General features: G+C 40.9%; 2 protein-coding genes and 1 pseudogene across 2 annotated transcripts; all 3 read left to right on the top strand.

Annotated features, from left to right (window-relative positions):
* The first annotated feature begins 8,104 nt into the window (after positions 1-8,104).
* On the top strand, positions 8,105-9,085 carry LOC135545044 (olfactory receptor 11A1-like). The gene has a single exon (XM_064972699.1). The coding sequence runs from the start codon at positions 8,105-8,107 to the stop codon at positions 9,083-9,085; it is 981 nt and encodes a 326-aa protein (XP_064828771.1).
* A 700-nt stretch (positions 9,086-9,785) lies between these two features.
* Positions 9,786-10,401, top strand: LOC135545043 (olfactory receptor 52K2-like; annotated as a pseudogene).
* Positions 10,402-17,133: 6,732 nt separating this feature from the next.
* Positions 17,134-18,072, top strand: LOC135545042 (olfactory receptor 1D2-like). Its single transcript, XM_064972698.1, has one exon. The coding sequence runs from the start codon at positions 17,134-17,136 to the stop codon at positions 18,070-18,072; it is 939 nt and encodes a 312-aa protein (XP_064828770.1).
* The last annotated feature ends 902 nt before the right edge of the window (positions 18,073-18,974 follow it).

The raw sequence follows: 18,974 nt of genomic DNA, 5'->3' as shown, positions 1-18,974 counted from the left end.
CAACCTACTCCTTGCTAACCCCTCTCTCCGATATCCTTCCTCACATTGTTCCATCGACTCCCAGGCGAGGCGCACTGGAGGCCTGGTGCGTGGAGCCGGCACAGGTGGCCCCAGACTGGTGACACACACTTCAGGGCGAGTGCGGGGAGCTGGCACAACCAGATTGAACTACGTGGCCTGAATGCCAACTACGTGGCCTGAATGCCAAGCGTCACATCTGGAGGAAACCTGGCACCATTCCTACCGTGGCAGCCTCATGCTGTGGGGATGTTTTTCAGTGGCAGAGACTGGGAGACTAGTCAGGATAGAGGGAATGATAAACGGATCAAAGTAGATCATTGATGAAAATCTGCTCAAGAGCTCTCAGGATCTCAGACTTGGGCGAAGGTTCACCTTCCAACAGGAGAACGACCCTAAGACATGCAGGAGTGGCTTCGACACAAGTCTCTGAAATTGCTTGAGTGGCCTAGCTAAAGCCCGAACCCGATCGAACATCTTTGGAGAGACCTGAATTGCTTTGCTGGAATGCTCCCCATCCAACCTGACAGAGCTTGAAAGGATCTGCAGAGAATGGGAGAAACTCCCCAAATACAGTTAAATATTTATTTAATTTGAACTTTAAAAAAAATAAAAAAAAAATAAAAAAAATCGGCAAGTCAGTTAAGAACAAATTATTTTTTCCAATGACGGCCTACCAAAAGGCAAAAGGCCTCCTGCAGGGACGGGGCTGGGATGAAAAATACAAATTGATTAAATAAAAATATAGGACAAAACACACATCACAACAAGAGAGACAACACAACACTACATAAAGAGAGACCCAAGACAACAGCATGGCAGCAACACCTGACTACACAGCATGGTAGCAACACAACATGGCAACAGCACAAACCTACAAACCTCAGATTTCCCACTTCCTGGTTGGATTTCTTCTCAGGTCTTTGCCTTCCATATGAGTTATGTTATACTCACAGACATCGTTCAAAAAGTTTTAGAAACTTCAGTGTTTTCTATCCAAAACTACTAATAATATGCATATCTTAGCTTATGGGACTGAGTAGCAGGCAGTTTACTCTGGGCACCTAAAATGACATCGGCTGCTTTAGACTGAAGGGTCATATCTCAGTTATTGCTTTCATATCCACAAATAAGAAGCTATTTTCTTAACATTCAGAGTGCGAGCTGATCAAGGGGTCGAAAATGTAGACATTGCCAGATGTTCACGGTCCGAGGAACAGGCCGCGGAAGCTTTATTGCTGGCAAAAGTGTCCATAACCAGAGGTAATTAAACTGTTATTTTTCTCTCTTCCTCTCTGCCTGTCTTGATGTACATGGAACCTGTCTCACATGCACAGTTTGGAGGAAGAAGGATACCTTGACCTGTCGAATTTTATCCCCCTCTTCTGTGTGGGATATTTGTCCCTACCTTGTCTGCGGGCAGATCTGCAACATTTCACAGAGAGTTGGAATAATCACCCTTTAAGTGCAGAGGCAAACCTGACACCTCACCAGCTGTGGCATATCAGAATTATCCAAACACCTATGCACATTTTTGTTTTTGCCTTAGCACTACACAGCTGATTCAAATTATCAAGTCATCAAACTTCAAGTGGTATTTATGTCTAATAATGACATTATCTTCTAGTGTTTGTACTCATGTGTCTGTTTTTCTGCATAAAGTTATCTTGGGCCACTTAGAGTGGATACCAGGTGAGACAACACACACACAATAACAGTCTCTCTCCTTCACTTCATCCCTCTCCCCATTCTCCCTAAATCCTCTAGGTTATATCAGCTGTGTCGGTGAACCCCTCCCACATCTGAACTGGCTGACACAGAGGGCACAGTATGATCATGTGCGAGAGGCCAGGTCAACAGGAAGTATTATTAAGGAGATGCTTTACATTGAAATACAGGTAGAGATGTAGTAGTCCCAGAGTTAATGATCCAAGGTCAGTTTTGCATTTCACCTCCTGATGATTATGATGACTGATTGTGTTAGAATAAATAAAACAAGGCTTAATCATGCTCTCTCTCTATCCATCTCTCTTGTCTGCAGGTATGTTTTGATGTGAGAAAGGAAGCCAGTCCCGTCATCGCCACCTCACCCACTCAAGATAACCTTCGGGCTAACTGGGGGCCCAAGGCTGGTTAGGAGACACCGCTAGAGACATTGTAATTGTGGTGAACTGAGATAATATAGGGTAGCACTGTAATTCATTAATCATATGCTGTCTGCCTCTGTTCTTACCTCTTTCCCTTTGTCTTCTACACCTCTCTCCCCACCTCGTCTTTCTTCCTCATTTTATAATGCACACCATATGTGCATTGAAGTACAGATTGAACTTGAAATTTATAATATAATATTACATTTATGATAAATACATAATACATGCATTTTAATTATAGCACCAGGAAATTAACTTCTTTAAATAGTGTTTCACATTCTCCATTAGTTGAAATTAAGTGTCTCATTGAAATGCTATCCTCTGTCCTCAGATTAATGCAGATGAAGGGAGTTAGATATGCATTGTTTTTTTATCTTTCTGTATATATGAATTACAAATCACCCTTTACTTATAACCTGTTGCGACTCTAGGGGCAGTATTTTTATTTTTGGGAAAAAAACGTTCCTGTTTTAAACTGGATATTTTGTCAGGACAAGATGCTAGAATATGCATATAATTGGCAGTTTTGGATAGAAAACACTAACGTTTCCAAAACTGTAAATATATTGTCTGTGAGTATAACAGAACTGATGTTGCAGGCGAAAGCCTGAGAAAAATCCAATCCGGAAGTGCCCCATATTTTGAAATCGCTGCGTTCCAATGAGTCCTACAAAAATAATGTTTTGGGAAAAAATGAACTTTGGCTATCTACCTTGGAGTCTCGTGAGTGAAAACATCCGAAGTTCATCAAAGGTAAACTATTTAATTTGATTGCTTTTCTGATTTGTGACAAGGTTGCCTGCTGCTAGCAAGGCATAATTCTATGCTAGGCTATCGATAAACTTACACAAATGCTTGTCTAGCTTTGGCTGTAAAGCATATTTTGAAAATCTGAGGCTAAGCTGTGTCTCAATATATTTCATTTGTGATTTTCATGAATAGGAATATTTTCTAGGGATATTTATGTCCGTTGCGTTATGCTAATTATTGTCAGGCGATGATTATGCTCCCGCATGCAGGATGGGGAGTCAGTAGAGTTAAATCATGTTTCTAGTCTATTGCATAGGTACAATGTGTAATCATTGTTGTCCCAGGAGCAGGAGTGGTAAACACGGTTGAAGTGTATAATTGTAATGAAGACACAGCATCAAGAATGGAGTTTGATACACCTGGTATTGGATATGACGGAAAAAGAATGTCTCAGAGATTCATACCTGAACCACACCTTTATTTGCCAAGGAAGAGTACATGATCGGTGAATATATTCACTGTACAGGCTACAATGTGGGTCTCATGCGTGGTTATAACTACAGTACATGCATCTAGGACTTGCATACTTGGCACAAAGTTATATATTCTATTCAATCCATAGGCTTCATTAATGCCTTTCAGACTTGAAGTTGATACAACAACTATGATAGCTAAGGTTCATAGATTGGTATGAATATTAGTTCGAAACCTAACGTTTTGGGGTGCATACACAGATTGGCTACTTACTGTAGCTAGCTACACATCCATAGGCATGCAGTTATGTGTATCCTCCACTACACAATAAGCAAGTAAATAGTTAGCTATGTTACATCAGATGCATTGCGCGGCAAGGCTAACTTACAATTGTACATTCAATTTGCAGTAAATGCTTTAGCTAGCTAGATTCTTTACATCCACTGTTTTCCAAGACAACAGCCTGGTTTGCTAGTTCTCAGGAGTCCCTAAAACATTAAACACAAATTACAATGTCATACTGTACTCATGTCATAACACTAGCTAGCTAGCTGGCTAATGTTAGCTAGTCAGTTAACTTCCTAAATTGCTATTTTCGTAAAATGAACTTTATGACAAATTATATGCACAATCATTTGTCTCTACATTAACTAACATATTCCTCTCAATTGTAAATGTTTAGCTTGACTCGTTATGACATAACTACTTAAATCTGCTTCCTCTGTAATGTTCTGTCAGCCATCTTCATTGAAGAAAGCCACCAAGGACGGGTGGCTTGCGTCAAATTTGTCAGTGGAACCACTCGATATGATTGGTCATATAAAAACCTTGGGACCCAAATGCACAATGAGTGCTCCGCCTTGTGGTGGTCTTGAGCAATGAAACCGTGACGCTTGGTCCCTGCGGTGTAAGCTCGCAACTTTTAAAGGAGGAACCACTGTATATACAGTCGTGGCCAAAAGTTTTGAGAATGACACAAATATTAATTTTCTCGAGGTCTGCTGCCTCAGTTTGTATGATTGCAATTTGCATATACTCCAGAATGTTATGAAGAGGGATCAGATTCATTGCAAAGTCCCTCTTTGCCATGCAAATGAACTGAATCCCAAAAAACATTTCCAATACATTTCAGCCCTGCAGACATCATGTGAGTGATTCTCTCGTTAACACAGGTGGGAGTGTTGTTGAGGACAAGGCTGGAGATCACTCTGTTATGCTGATTGAGTTTGAATAAGAGACTGGAAGCTTCAAAAGGAGGGTGGTGCTTGGAATCATTGTTCTTCCTCTGTCAACCATGGTTACCTGCAAGGAAACACGTGCCGTCATCATTGCTTTGCACAAAAAGAGCAAGGATATTGCTGCCAGGAAGATTGCACCTAAATCAACCATTTATCAGATCATCAAGAACTTCAAGGAGAGCAGTTCAATTGTTGTGAAGAAGGCTTCAAGGCGCCCTAGAAAGTCCAGTAAGCGCCAGCATTGTCTCCTAAAGTTGATTCAGCTGCGGGATCAAGGCACCACCAGTACAGAGCTTGCTCACGAATGGCAGCAGGCAGGTGTGAGTGGATCTGCACGCACAGTGAGGCAAAGAATTTGAGGATGGCCTCGTGTCAAGAAGGGCAGCAAAGAAGCCACTTCTCTCCAGGAAAAACATCAGGGACAGACTGATATTTTGCAAAAGGTAAATGGATTGGACTGCTGAGGACTGGGGTAAAGTCATTTTCTCTGATGAATCCCCTTTCCGATTGTTTGGGGCATCCGGAAAAAAGCTTGCCAGGAGAAGACAAGGTGAGTGCTACCATCAGTTCTGTGTCATACCAACAGTAAGGCATCCTGAGACCATGTGTGGGGTTGCTTCTCAGCCAAGGGAGTGGGCTCACTCACAATTTTGCCTAAGAACACAGCCATGAATAAAGAACGGTACCAACACATCCTCCTTAGAGCAACTTCTCCCAACCATCCAGGGACAGTTTGGAGATGAACAATGTGGATGATGGAGCACCTTGCCATAAGGCAAAAGTGATAACTAAGTGGCTCGGGGAACAAGCCATTGATATTTTGGGTCCATGGCCAGGAAACTCCCCAGACCTTAATCCCATTGAGAACTTGTGGTCAATCCTCAAGAGGCGAGCGGACAAACAAAAACCCACAAATTCTGACACACTCCAAGCATTGATTATGCAAGAATGGGCTGCCATCCGTCAGGATGTGGCCCAGAAGTTAGTTAACAGCATGCCAGAGCGGATTGCAAAAGTCTTGAAAAAGAAGGGTCAACACTGCAAATATTAACTCTTTGCATCAACTTCATGTAATTGTCAATAAAGGCCTTTGACACTTATGAAATGCTTAGAATTATACCTCAGTATTCCATAGTAACATCTGACAAAAATATCTAAAGACACTGAGGCAGCAGACTTTGGGAAAATTTATATTTGTGTCAATCCCAAAACATTTGGCCACGACTGTATATAAACATGACCAAAGGCATGTGGACACCTGCTTGAACATCTCATTCCAAAACCATGGGCATTAATAGGGAGTTTGTCCCCCTTTGCTGCTATAACAGGGAAACAACTACAGTGCCTTGCGAAAGTATTCGGCCCCCTTGAACTTTGCGACCTTTTGCCACATTCCAGGCTTCAAACATAAAGATATAAAACTATTTTTTTGTGAAGAATCAACAACAAATGGGACACAATCATGAAGTGGAACGACACTTATTGGATATTTCAAACTTTTTTAATAAATCAAAAACTGAAAAATTGGGCGTGCAAAATTATTCAGCCCCCTTAAATTAATACTTTGTAGCGCCACCTTTTGCGGCAGATTACAGCTGTAAGTCGCTTTGGGTATGTCTCTATCAGTTTTGCACATCGAGAGACTGAAATTTTTTCCCATTCCTCCTTGCAAAACAGCTCGAGCTCAGTGAGGTTGGATGGAGAGCATTTGTGAACAGCAGTTTTCAGTTCTTTCCACAGATTCTCAATTGGATTCAGGTCTGGACATTGACTTGGCCATTCTAACACCTGGATATGTTTATTTTTGAACCATTCCATTGTAGATTTTGCTTTATGTTTTGGGTCATTGTCTTGTTGGAAGACAAATCTCCGTCCCAGTCTCAGGTCTTTTGCAGACGCCATCAGGTTTTCTTCCAGAATGGTCCTGTATTTGGCTCCATCCATCTTCCCATCAATTTTAACCATCTTCCCTGTCCCTGCTGAAGAAAAGCAGGCCCAAACCATGATGCTGCCACCACCATGTTTGACAGTGGGTATGGTGGGTTCAGGGTGATGAGCTGTGTTGCTTTTACGCCAAACATAACGTTTTGCATTGTTGCCAAAAAGTTCAATTTTGGTTTCATCTGACCAGAGCACCTTCTTCCACATGTTTGGTGTGTCTCCCAGGTGGCTTGTGGCAAACTTTAAACGACACTTTTTATGGATATCTTTAAGAAATGGCTTTCTTCTTGCCACTCTTCCATAAAGGCCAGATTTGTGAAATATATGACTGATTGTTGTCCTATGAACAGAGTCTCCCACCTCAGCTGTAGATCTCTGCAGTTCATCCAGAGTGATCATGGGCCTCTTGGCTGCATCTCTGATCAGTCTTCTCCTTGTATGAGCTGAACGTTTAGAGGGACGGCCAGGTCTTGGTAGATTTGCAGTGGTCTGATACTCCTTCCATTTCAATATTATCGCTTGCACAGTGCTCCTTGGGATGTTTAAAGCTTGGGAAATCTTTTTCTATCCAAATCCGGCTTTAAACTTCTTCACAACAGTATCTCGGACCTGCCTGGTGTGTTCCTTGTTCTTCATGATGCTCTCTGCGCTTTTAACGGACCTCTGAGACTATCACAGTGCAGGTGCATTTATACGGAGACTTGATTACAAACAGGTGGATTGTATTTATCATCATTAGTCATTTAGGTCAACATTGGATCATTCAGAGATCCTCACTGAACTTCTGGAGAGAGTTTGCTGCACTGAAAGTAAATGGGCTGAATAATTTTGCACGCCCAATTTTTCAGTTTTTGATTTGTTAAAAAAGTTTGAAATATCCAATAAATGTCATTCCACTTCATGATTGTATCCCACTTGTTGTTGATTCTTCACAAAAAAATACAGTTTTATATCTTTATGTTTGAAGCCTGAAATGTGGCAAAAGGTCGCAAAGTTCAAGGGGGCCGAATACTTTCGCAAGGCACTGTACTTCTTGGTCTCAGAGAGGGTAACATCTCCGATTGAACGCTAGAGTGCAACACCAACTAGCTAGCCATGAATTACTGTATTTCTAGAGAATTTAAGAAAGCATATTTGCATATCACACCAAGGCAGGCAGTTTTTTTTTCATCCCACAAATATAAGAATCAAGTGAGGAGCTGTTTCAGGAGTTCATCATGGATTAAAAATGGTACGTTACATACATTTTATCAATATATTTAGCATTTTAATACAATAAATAATGAGTGCAGGATAGAAAGTATAATATTGTTTGATTTAGGCTATGAATTATGTAATCCAAAGAATGAATAGCTATCTATATACAGCAATGGGAAAACGTATCACTGTAACATGAACAGGTCAAGGTTATCAATTTAGGTCGTCTGGTCTTTGTGATTTCATTGTTTTAACTTATATTGAAGTTACAGTACTATAGAGGATTTGCCCTCTTCTTCAAACATTGACAGCACATCTTTACCAACTCCCAGGACCATGGAAATCTCTACTCACTACGAGGTCTTCAGGCTTGCTGCATACGGTGATATCGGACAATTGAAGTATTTCTTCTTTGCTTTAGTGACTGTTTTATATTTTGTCATCATTCTTGCCAATACTTTACTTATTGGAGTTATCTGCATTGAAAGAAGTCTTCATGAACCCATGTATCTGTTTCTATGTGCTTTGTTTGTTAATCAGTTGTATGGGAGCACTGGTTTGTTTCCTGCTCTCATGTTTTACTTGCTGTCTGACACACATGATATTTCCCTTCTTTATTGTTATCTCCAGATTTATGTGTTGTACACATATGCTATAACAGAATATAGTAATTTAGCAGTTATGTCCTATGACAGGTACATCTCTATTTGTTATCCTCTACAGTATAACAATATTATGACACCTAAAATAATTTCTGGCTTAATTCTACTGCCCTGGGTGTATTCTTTTTTCATCAACGCCATCATTATCTCCCTGAGTTTGCGACTGCAATTTTGTGGTAACATTCTAGACAGAGTGTATTGTGACAACTACTCAGTCGTCAAGCTTGCCTGTTCAAATACTATGCTGAATAACATATGGGGTCTTGTTGTCACTGCGCTCTCTTTTTCTTGTAGTATATTTCCTACCATATACTCATATGTAAGAATTCTACAGATATGTTTAAAGTCTTCTAAAGAGACAAAACAGAAAGCATTTAACACCTGTACACCACATATAGCCTCTTTGCTGAACTTCTTATTTGGCTGTATATTTGTGATTATACAAGGCAGATATGATACTGCACATCTTCCACCTATACTTCACACTATTTTATTGGTTTATTTTCCAATATGTCCACCACTTTTCAATCCTATTATGTATGGCATTAGGATGGTTAATATCAGGCAGGCTTGTAAAAAGGTACTACCTGAGCCCTTGGACCATGTCCCAGGACTACCTGACATGATGACTCCTTGCTGTCCCCAGTCCACCTGACCGTGCTGCTGCTCCAGTTTCAACTGTTCTGCCTTATTATTATTTGACCATGCTGGTCATTTATTAACATTTGAACATCTTGACCATGTTCTGTTATAATCTCCACTCGGCACAGCTAGAAGAGGCCTGGCCACCCCACATAGCCTGGTTCCTCTCTAGGTTTCTTCCTAGGTTTTGGCCTTTCTAGGGAGTTTTTCCTAGCCACCGTGCTTCTACACCTGCATTGCTTGCTGTTTGTGGTTTTAGGCTGGGTTTCTGTACAACACTTTGAGATATCAGCTGATGTACGAAGGGCTTTATAAATACATTTGATTTGATTTGATTTGATACTAGGCCGTCACACTAAAACATAACCTGGTGGTAATTTTTTGTAACATTTAATTATGTGTTTTGTTACTTATAGTTGCTATAATTGACTGTATAGATATGTGTCATTTTGGAATCATTTCTCTGTAGCCCAAATATTACTGTAAAGTTTATAATGTATTGTAACATAATGTTTTGTTTCATATTAGCTAGTTAATTGCATAACTATAGAGCATCAAGGGGAGTGGCCCTCCCTACCTTCAAGCTGTGCTCAAATAGATGCTAAGTGGGATCCTTGGGACGACCCTACACCCCGACCCATTATGCCTCTTCTGTTCTCTTGGCCCTGGTCTCTTGGCCCACCGTACAAAAATATTTCTGCAATATATATGTAATGTTTGCTTACGTTATTCTAGCAGTAATGGCTTATGACAGGTATGTCTCCATTTTTAGGCCATTTCAATATCATAGCATTATGACTCCTTCTAAAGTGAGTATGTTGTTGGCCTTGGTATACTTTATTCCCATAACTCTTTTCAAATGTGTATCGCTTCAAGGCTCCCTTTGTGCAAGTACAACAACTTTTTTGTGATGACTAAGCAGTTGTTAAACGCTCTCGTGTTGAAAGTGCGCTGATCAACCTGTATGGTATATGTATCATATCTAGTAGTTTTACCATTGGTGTTAGTTGTGCTCTCATATTTAAAGATATTATTTGCTTGAAAGCCTCAAAGGAGTCACGAACGAAGGCTTTTAATGTGTGTACTCCCCACTAGAACATATTCATCAACTTCTCTACAGCCATCCTTTTTTCTGTTGTTTACAACAGGCACAGCACAGTTAGCAAGGAGGTTAATGTATTGATATCAGTACAGTTCATTATTTTCCCACCACTGGTACACCCTATCATATATGGTATTAGGACCAAGGAGATCAGGACATGTGTTACAAAAATTGTTAGAAGAAAAATCAAGAAAGTTCAGAAAGATTTTCCTCATCGAAAATCTTAACCTAAATTGGGACCAATTATAACTTTAGAAAGTACAGCAGCAGGACAGGGTTGCCGGTTTGAATCCCAGGATTGACAGGAACATCTGCCAGAACTGAATGCTTATACATTTGTTTTGATCATCAACCTAATCACTTGTTTCTCCTTTGTATTGCATACTATTTCTGTGAATTCTTCTGAATTTCCTTTAAATGTATTTTACTGTACTAAAGTCAAATCAGGAATACTGTTGTGTCACTGACCCTATAATGCTCTATTAGCATGTCAGTGGACATGTACATGCCTTTCAGGGGGGTTGGGGACAGAGTAAAAGGATATAAGGACACAATAAGTTCTGTTTCAAATAATTTCCTGTAAAATAAAAGGGATCAATCCATTTCTTGATCAAACAGTTGCATTTTTTCTTGCTAATGATTCCAATGCATTTTTGAAAGAGCTTCAGGGACAATGAGGAAGATCAGCCCAATCCCCCGCTCAGCTACACTTAATCTGAAGACACCTCAGTCTGTCCCAATAGAGTACCACATAATACCCATGAAACCCAGCAGTCAAATAGGGAAATGGTTCCATAGGGGATTTTACTGACACCAGCAGTTATGGAATGTTTTCTCACAAGTATAATTCATTAGCTGATCCCTCATGGTGACCTTTATGGAATTATGTGATCCTTCCTTAACCCATATGAAGTCCCACCCAGTTACTACTCTAGTGACTTTTGGCCACGCAAGTCCTCTATCTAGCTCTACGCAAACTTTTTAGACTTTCCACTGAGCTAAAGGAATGACCCATCTGGCATTTGCACTAATTACTGGGCCGGTCTGATAAAGCTTAATTCTTAAAAATACAGTTCCAGTCAAAAGTTTGGACACACCTACTCATTCCAGGGTTTTTCTTTATTTGTACTATTTTCTACATTGTAGAATAATTGTGAAGACATCACAACTATGAAATAATACATATGGAATCATGTAGTATCCAATGAAGTGTTAAACAAATCAGAATAAATTTGTAGGGTGGCTACTTTTTCAAAGTAGCCACCCTTTTCTTTGATGACAGCTTTGCATACATTTGGCATTCTCTCAACCAGATTCATGAGGTAGTCACCTGGAATGCATTTCAATTATTAACAGGTGTGCCTTGTTAAAAGTTAATTTGTGAAATGTCTTTCCTTCTTAATGCATTGTGTTGTGACAAGGTAGGGATGGTATACAGAAGATTTACTAAATAGGGCAAAGACCAAGTCCATATTATGGCAAGGACAGCTCAAATAAGCGAAGAGAAACGGCAGTCCATCATTAGTTTAAGACATGAAGGTCAGTCAACCCGGAACATTTCAATAACTTTGAAAGTTTCTTCAAGTGCAGTCACAAAAACCATCAAGCGCTATGATGAAATTGACTCTCATTTGGACCGCCACTGGAAAGGAAGACCAAGAGTTACCAACACTGCAGAAGATAAGTTCATTCGAGTTACCAACCTCAAAAAGTGCAGCCCAAATAAATGCTTCACAGAGGTCAAGTAACAGACACATTTCAACATCAACTGTTCAGAGGAGACTGTGTGAATCAGGCCTTTGTGGTCGAATTTCTGCAAGGACATCAATAAGAAGAGATGCAGGAGAAGAATGGCATGAATTACATTTTACGTGCTCCTAACGAACTGTGTTATTTTGTTTGTTTTCTTGCGATGTGTTGGACTTTTTAAAAACTTATTTTGTACATAATGTTGCTGCTACCGGCTCTAAAGACCGAAAATAACTTCTGGACAGAACAGCGATTACTCACCACGAGTTGGAAGAACATTTTTCCTTTAACGTATCTGACAAGTTTATACTGCTTTCCCAGGAACAGGCCAAATTCCCCATCATTTGCTTTCTGAGAAAAAGGGGGCGGAGGTTGGGCTGCCTTCTGAGAATTTGTAGGCGAGCGAGTAAACCCCCACTGCCATTCTTCCTATTGGACAAGGTGCAATCATTGGAAAATAAAATTGATGACCTACGAGCGAGATTAAACTACCAACAGGACATTCAAAACTGTATTATCTTATGTTTCATAGAGTCGTGGCTGAATGCCAACATGAAGAACATACAGCTGGCAGGTTTTACACTGTATCGGCAGGATTGAACAACAGCCTATCGTAAGACAAGGGGTGGCGGTCTATGTCTATTTGTAAACAACAGCTGGTGCACGACATCTAAGGAAGTCTCAAGGTTTTGTTTGTCTGAGGTAGAATATTTCCTGATAAGCTGTAGACGACACTATCTACCTAAAGAGTTTTCATTAGTATTTTTCGTAGCTGTCTACATACCACCACAGACTGATGCTGCCACTTCAAGTGGCCGGGGACTTTAATGCAGGGAAACTTAAATCCGTTTTACCTAAATTCTACCAGCATGTTAAATATGCAACCAGAGGGAAAAAACTCAAGACCACCTTTACTCCAAACACAGAGACATGTATAAAGCTCTCCCTTGCCCTCCATTTGGAAAATCTGACCATAATTATATCCTCCTCATTCCTGCTTATTAGATAAAACTGAAGCAGGAAGCACCAGTGACTCAGTGGTCAGATGAAGCAGATACTAAGCTACAGGACTGTTTTGCTAGCAGAGACTGGAATATGTTCCGGGATTCTTCCGATGGCATTGAGGAGTACACCACATCAGTCACTGGATTCGATGATGTCGTCCCCACAGTGATTGTATGTATATACCCCAACCAGAAGCCATGGATTACAGGCAACATCTGCCCTGAGCTAAAGGGTAGAGCTGCAGTTTTCAAGGAGCAGGACTCTAACCTGGACGACGAACCATCAAACAGGCAAAGTGTCAATACAGGACTAAGATAGAATCATACTACCCTCGGCTTAGACATTTGTCGGATGTGGCAGGGCTTGCAAAGTATTACAGACTACAAAGGGAAGCACAGCTGAGAGCTACCCAGTGACACAAGCCTACCAGACCAGCTAAATTACGTATATTCTCGCTTCCCATAGCAACGATTAAAACATTCCCAAACCAGAAACCGTGGATTGATGGCAGCATTCGCGTGAAACTGAAAGCGCGAACCACTGCTTTTAATCAGGGCAAGGTGACTGGTAACATGACCGAATACAAACAGTGCAGCTATTCCCTCCGCAAGGCTATCAAACAAGCTAAGCGTCAGTATAGAGACAAAGTAGAATCTCAATTCAACGGCTCAGACACAAGAGGTATGTGGCAGGGTCTACAGTCAATCACGGACTACAAAAAGAAAACCAGCCCAGTCACGGACCAGGATGTCTTGCTCCCAGGCAGACTAAATAACTTTTTTGCCTGCTTTGAGGACAATACAGTGCCACTGACACTGCCTGCAACGAAAACATGCGGACTCTCCTTCACTGCAGCCGAGGTGAGTAAAACATTTAAACGTGTTAACCCTCGCAAGGCTGCAGGCCCAGACGGCATCCCCAGCCGAGCCCTCAGAGCATGCGCAGACCATCTGGCTGGTGTGTTTATGGACATATTCGATCAATCCCTATACCAGTCTGCTGTTCCCACATGCTTCAAGAGGGCCACCATTGTTCCTGTTCCCAAGAAAGCTAAGGTAACTGAGCTAAACGACTACCGCCCCATAGCACTCACTTCCGTCCTGTTTAACAGTCTGATGGCCTTGAGATAGAAGCTGTTTTTCAGTCTCTCGGTCCCTGCTTTGATGCACCTGTACTGACTTCGCCTTCTGTATGATAGCGGGGTGAACAGGCAGTGGCTCGGGTGGTTGTTGTCCTTGATGATCTTTATGGCCTTCCTGTGACATCGGGTGTTGTAGGTGTCCTGGAGGGCAGGTAGTTTGCCCCCGGTGATGCATTGTGCAGACCTCACTACCCTCTGGAGAGCCTTATGGTTGTGGGAGGAGCAGTTGCCATACCAGGCGGTGATACAGCCCGACAGGATGTTCTCGATTGTGCATCTGTAGAAGTTTGTGAGTGCTTTTGGTGACAAGCCGAATTTCTTCAGCCTCCTGAGGTTGAAGAGGCGCTGCTGCGCCTTCTTCACAATGCTGTCTGTGTGGGTGGACCAATTCAGTTTGTCCATGATGTGTACACCGAGGAACTTAAAACTTACTACCCTCTCCACTACTGTCCCGTCGATGTGGATAGGGTGGTGCTCCCGCTGCTGTTTCTTGAAGTCCACAATCATCTCCTTTGTTTTGTTGACGTTAAGTGTGAGGTTATTATCCTGACACCACACTCCGAGGGCCCTCACCTCCTCCCTATAGGCCGTCTTGTCGTTGTTGGTAATCAAGCCTACCACTGTAGTGTCGTCCGCAAACTTGATGATTGAGTTGGAGGCATGCATGGCCACACAGTCGTGGGTGAACAGGGAGTACAGGAGAGGGCTCAGAACACACCCCCGTGGGGCCCCAGTGTTGAGGATCAGCGGGGTGGAAATGTTGTTGCCTACCCTCACCACCTGGGGGTGGCCCGTCAGGAAGTCCAGTACCAAGTTGTACAGGTCCTGGTCGAGACCCAGGGTCTCGAGCTTGATGACAAGTTGAGGGTACTATGGTGTTAAATGCCGAGCTGTCGTCGATGAACAGCATTCTCACATAGGTATTCCTCTTGTGAAGATGGGTTCGGGCAGTGTGGTTGCGATTGCGTCGTCTGTGGACCTATTGGGGCGGTAAACAAATTGTAATCCGCCAAGACCTAATAATTTTTTTTGTAGACCTCCACAAGTCTGGTTCATCTTTTGGAGCAATTTTCAAATGCCTGAAGGTACCATGTTCATCTGTACAAACAATAGTACGCAAGTATAAACACCATGGGACCACACAGCCGTCATACCGCTCAGGAAGGAGACGTGTTCTGTCTCCTAGAGAGGAACATACTTTGGTGCGAAAAGTGCAAATAATCCCAGAACAGCAGCAAAGAACCTTGTGAAGATGCTGGAGGAAACAGGTACAAAAAGGTGCAAAAAGTATCGATATCCACAGGAAAACAAGTCCTATATCGACATAACCTGAAAGGCCGCTTAGTAAGGAAGAAGCCACTGCTCCAAAACCACCATATAAATGCCTGACTACAGTTTGCAACTGCACATGGACACAAAGATCATACTTTTTTGAGAAATGTCCTCTGGTCTGATGAAACCGAAATAGAACTGTTTGGCCATAATAACCATCGTTATGTTTGGAGGACATAGGTGGAGGCTTGCAAGCCGTAGACATCATCCCAACCGTGAAGCATGGGGGTAGCTGCATCATGTTGTGGGGGTGCTTTGCTGCAGGAGGGACTGGTGCACTTCACAAAATAGATGGCATCATGAGGTAGGACAATTATGTGGATATATTGAAGCAACATCTCAAAACATCAGTCATGAAGTTAAAGCTTGGTCACAAATGGGTCTTCCAAATGGACAATGACCCCAAGCATACTTCCAAAGTTGTGGCAAAATGGCTTAAGGATAACAAAGTCAAGGTATTGGAGTGGCCATCACAAAGCCCTGACCTCAATCTTATTGAAAATTTGTGGGCAGAACTGAAAAGGCGTGTGCGAGCAAGGAAGCCTACATACCTGACTCAGTTACTCCAGCTGTCAGGAGGAATGGACCAAAATTCACCCAACTTATTGTGGGAGGCTTGCGGAAGGCTACCCGAAATGTTTGAACCAAGTTAAACAATTTAAAGGCAATGCTATCAAATACTAATTGTCTGGATGTATACTTCTGACCCTACTGTTATTCTGACATTTCACATTCTTAAAATAAAGTGGTGATCCTAACTGACCAAAAACAGGGAATTCTTACTAGGATTAAATGTCATGAATAGTGAAAAACTGAGTTTAAATGTATTTGGCTAAGGGGTATGTAAACTTCTGACTTCAACTGTATATACTCCCTCTGCCATTTGTCTTTGTCGGTCATTGTAAATGTTACCTTTTTCCTGAAAGGAATCTCTCCTACTATTTCCTGAGTACTTGTCACTTTGGGTTCGCCCTGTGCCTTTTTGTTAATGATGATATATTTAGAGCACAACAGCGTTTGGGTTTGGTCCCGCTTTGATCTATGGTGCTTAAATACATTCAGTAGTTCTAAACCTGTGACTGCCTACACCAGTAACACATCATTTCTCTGTACCCCAGAGATTATTTAAAACATTGCATCAAGTTTATCGTGTATTGACACTGAGAATGTTTTATTTCATTTTAGGTACCCGGTCTTTATAATTCACCAAATGAAAATGGTTCTGTTCTTGGACTGTTCTGGTTTTCTACAGTTTCCAGTATTTGGGTGAAAAATCATATTCTGCTGGCAGACGTTTGGATTTGTTAATACATAGAGTATAACAAGCAACTAATTTGGTTAGATTTAAACTCATTACAGATCCATCTCTATGGAGTGGTTACATGTTGACACAAACTTCAATCCCATGTGAGCACAGACCAGGATATATTTAGAGACTAACATGACAAGTTCTTGGAGCAGTATCCCTCTGTCAAGCAAGAAGACGCTTCATGGACCAAAGCTAATTTCTTTCTTTCACGCAGATGTCTAATTTCAACATATAAATCGGGATCATTAATTTTTAAGAGTAAGAGTTTGAGGGAGGATGTGAATGTATTTTAAAATGATTCTTTAGTCTGAGTCTACACAGAATCCAACAATTCACATGCATTCATTCACATCAATACATACTCAAGCCTTGTAAGGACTAAGAATAGCTGTTTTGACCGAAGAAAGGAAATTAACAAAAGCGATGGAGAACTCAACGCAAGTTGAGTTCTTTTATCTATGTGGCTTACAAGAGACATTTAACAACAAATCAGTCTATTTTACCTTGTCTCTTATCACATACCTTCTCATCATCACTGGGAATCTGACTCTGATCATAACAATCATTCAGGAGAAAGGCCTCCATGAGCCCATGTACATCTTTCTGTGTAGTCTATGTGTCAATGGATTGTACGGAACCACTGGTTTCTACCCCAAGTTCTTATTGGACCTTCAGTCAGATGTTCAGGTGATATCTTATGGTGGATGTTTGACTCAGGCCTATGTAATATACACATCTATCATGTGTGAAGTTTCAATTCTAACAGTGATGTCTTACGACAGGTATGTGGCAATATCCAGACCATTACTATACCATACCATTGTGACATCTTTAACTGTTAGAAAGTTACTCTTATTATCTTGGTGTTATCCTTTATTTATAGCACTCATAACAGTTATTTTAACCATCAGAGTTCCTTTGTGTGGATCTCGCATTGATAAAATATTCTGTGACAATCCGTCTATATTGAAGCATTCATGTTCACCCATAACCATCAATCATATTTTGAGCTATTGTATAATAGTGCTTCATGTTTTACAGATACTTTTCATTGCCTTTTCTTACTGTCAGATTGTAAGGACTTGTGTAAAATCAGCTGAGGGAAGGATTAAGTTCACACAGACATGTGTGCCACATTTATTGACAATGGTTATTTTCATCACAGTGACCCTGTTTGACATTTTGCAAGGGTGGAATAGTGATGTTAATATTACACTAAATATGCGTAATGCAATGGGTGTACAATTCCTTGTTATACCGCCTGTCTTAAACCCTGTCATATATGGACTTAATCTCCAGCAAATTCGACGTACAGTTTTTAAAATGTGTAATACACATAAAATCATTGATATGACACATTAGTTACATGATCTTACACAACAGGGAGACTTCCTGATATCAGAAGGTCAAATCTGCCAAAACTGTTGCAAGGTTAAATGGGCCCTCGTTTCTTGGTATCTGTTGCCCTCTTCTGGAAAGTGATTTACAAATATTCCAAGAATAGAGTAATTGTAGCACACTTCCTGAGCAGGAAAATGCCTCACCACGTCCCAAATGAAACCATATTTCCTTTAGAGTGCACTACTTTTGACCAGAGACAAAGTAGTGCACTATGAAGGGAATAGGGTGCAATTGGTAGCACAAATATATTACTCCTTATGCAATTACTCTTAAATATTTATTGTCCGCACAGTAAGAAAAAAAATGGTGTCAATAATTCCTGTGGATACAGTTCTGTAAAAATAGTTTTTTTAAATGTTATTGAGTTGTGATAACGCATCTATGTGCTTATAGCCAGGCCTCTTCCTCACTGCATCTCTCAAAATAAATGTATTTTCACGACTGCTTTGGAAGGCAATTCATTGTTTTATTGGTGCAATAAGTATAATATGAATGTAACTGGAAAGTATGGTTGAATGTTGGCTACACATTTGGAGTGATATAAATTCCATAAACAAGAAATACTGAACAGAAATATCAAATTCTGAATTTCCATTTAATTTAAACACTACATTTGTATTTGTTTTAATCCAAGTTGAACATGCTGTATATTCAATACTCACATTCTGAAAAAAGGATGATTTTTACTGTCTCGTGATGGTATGAATTGTTGTTTTAGTAATGACCACATGTAGGCTATGTATAGCTTCAGGCTGTAAATCAAACAATTTACACTTGTTATTGGACAAACCTTGCATCTTGATTTGGATGACATATTGACTAGCCAACCATTGATTGTAGCTTTGCATTACCTTCCCTCTCTT

The sequence above is a fragment of the Oncorhynchus masou genome, chromosome 9 (assembly GCF_036934945.1).
Source record: "Oncorhynchus masou masou isolate Uvic2021 chromosome 9, UVic_Omas_1.1, whole genome shotgun sequence".
NCBI lineage: Eukaryota > Metazoa > Chordata > Actinopteri > Salmoniformes > Salmonidae > Oncorhynchus > Oncorhynchus masou.
This window is presented reverse-complemented; position numbering and strand designations above follow the sequence as displayed.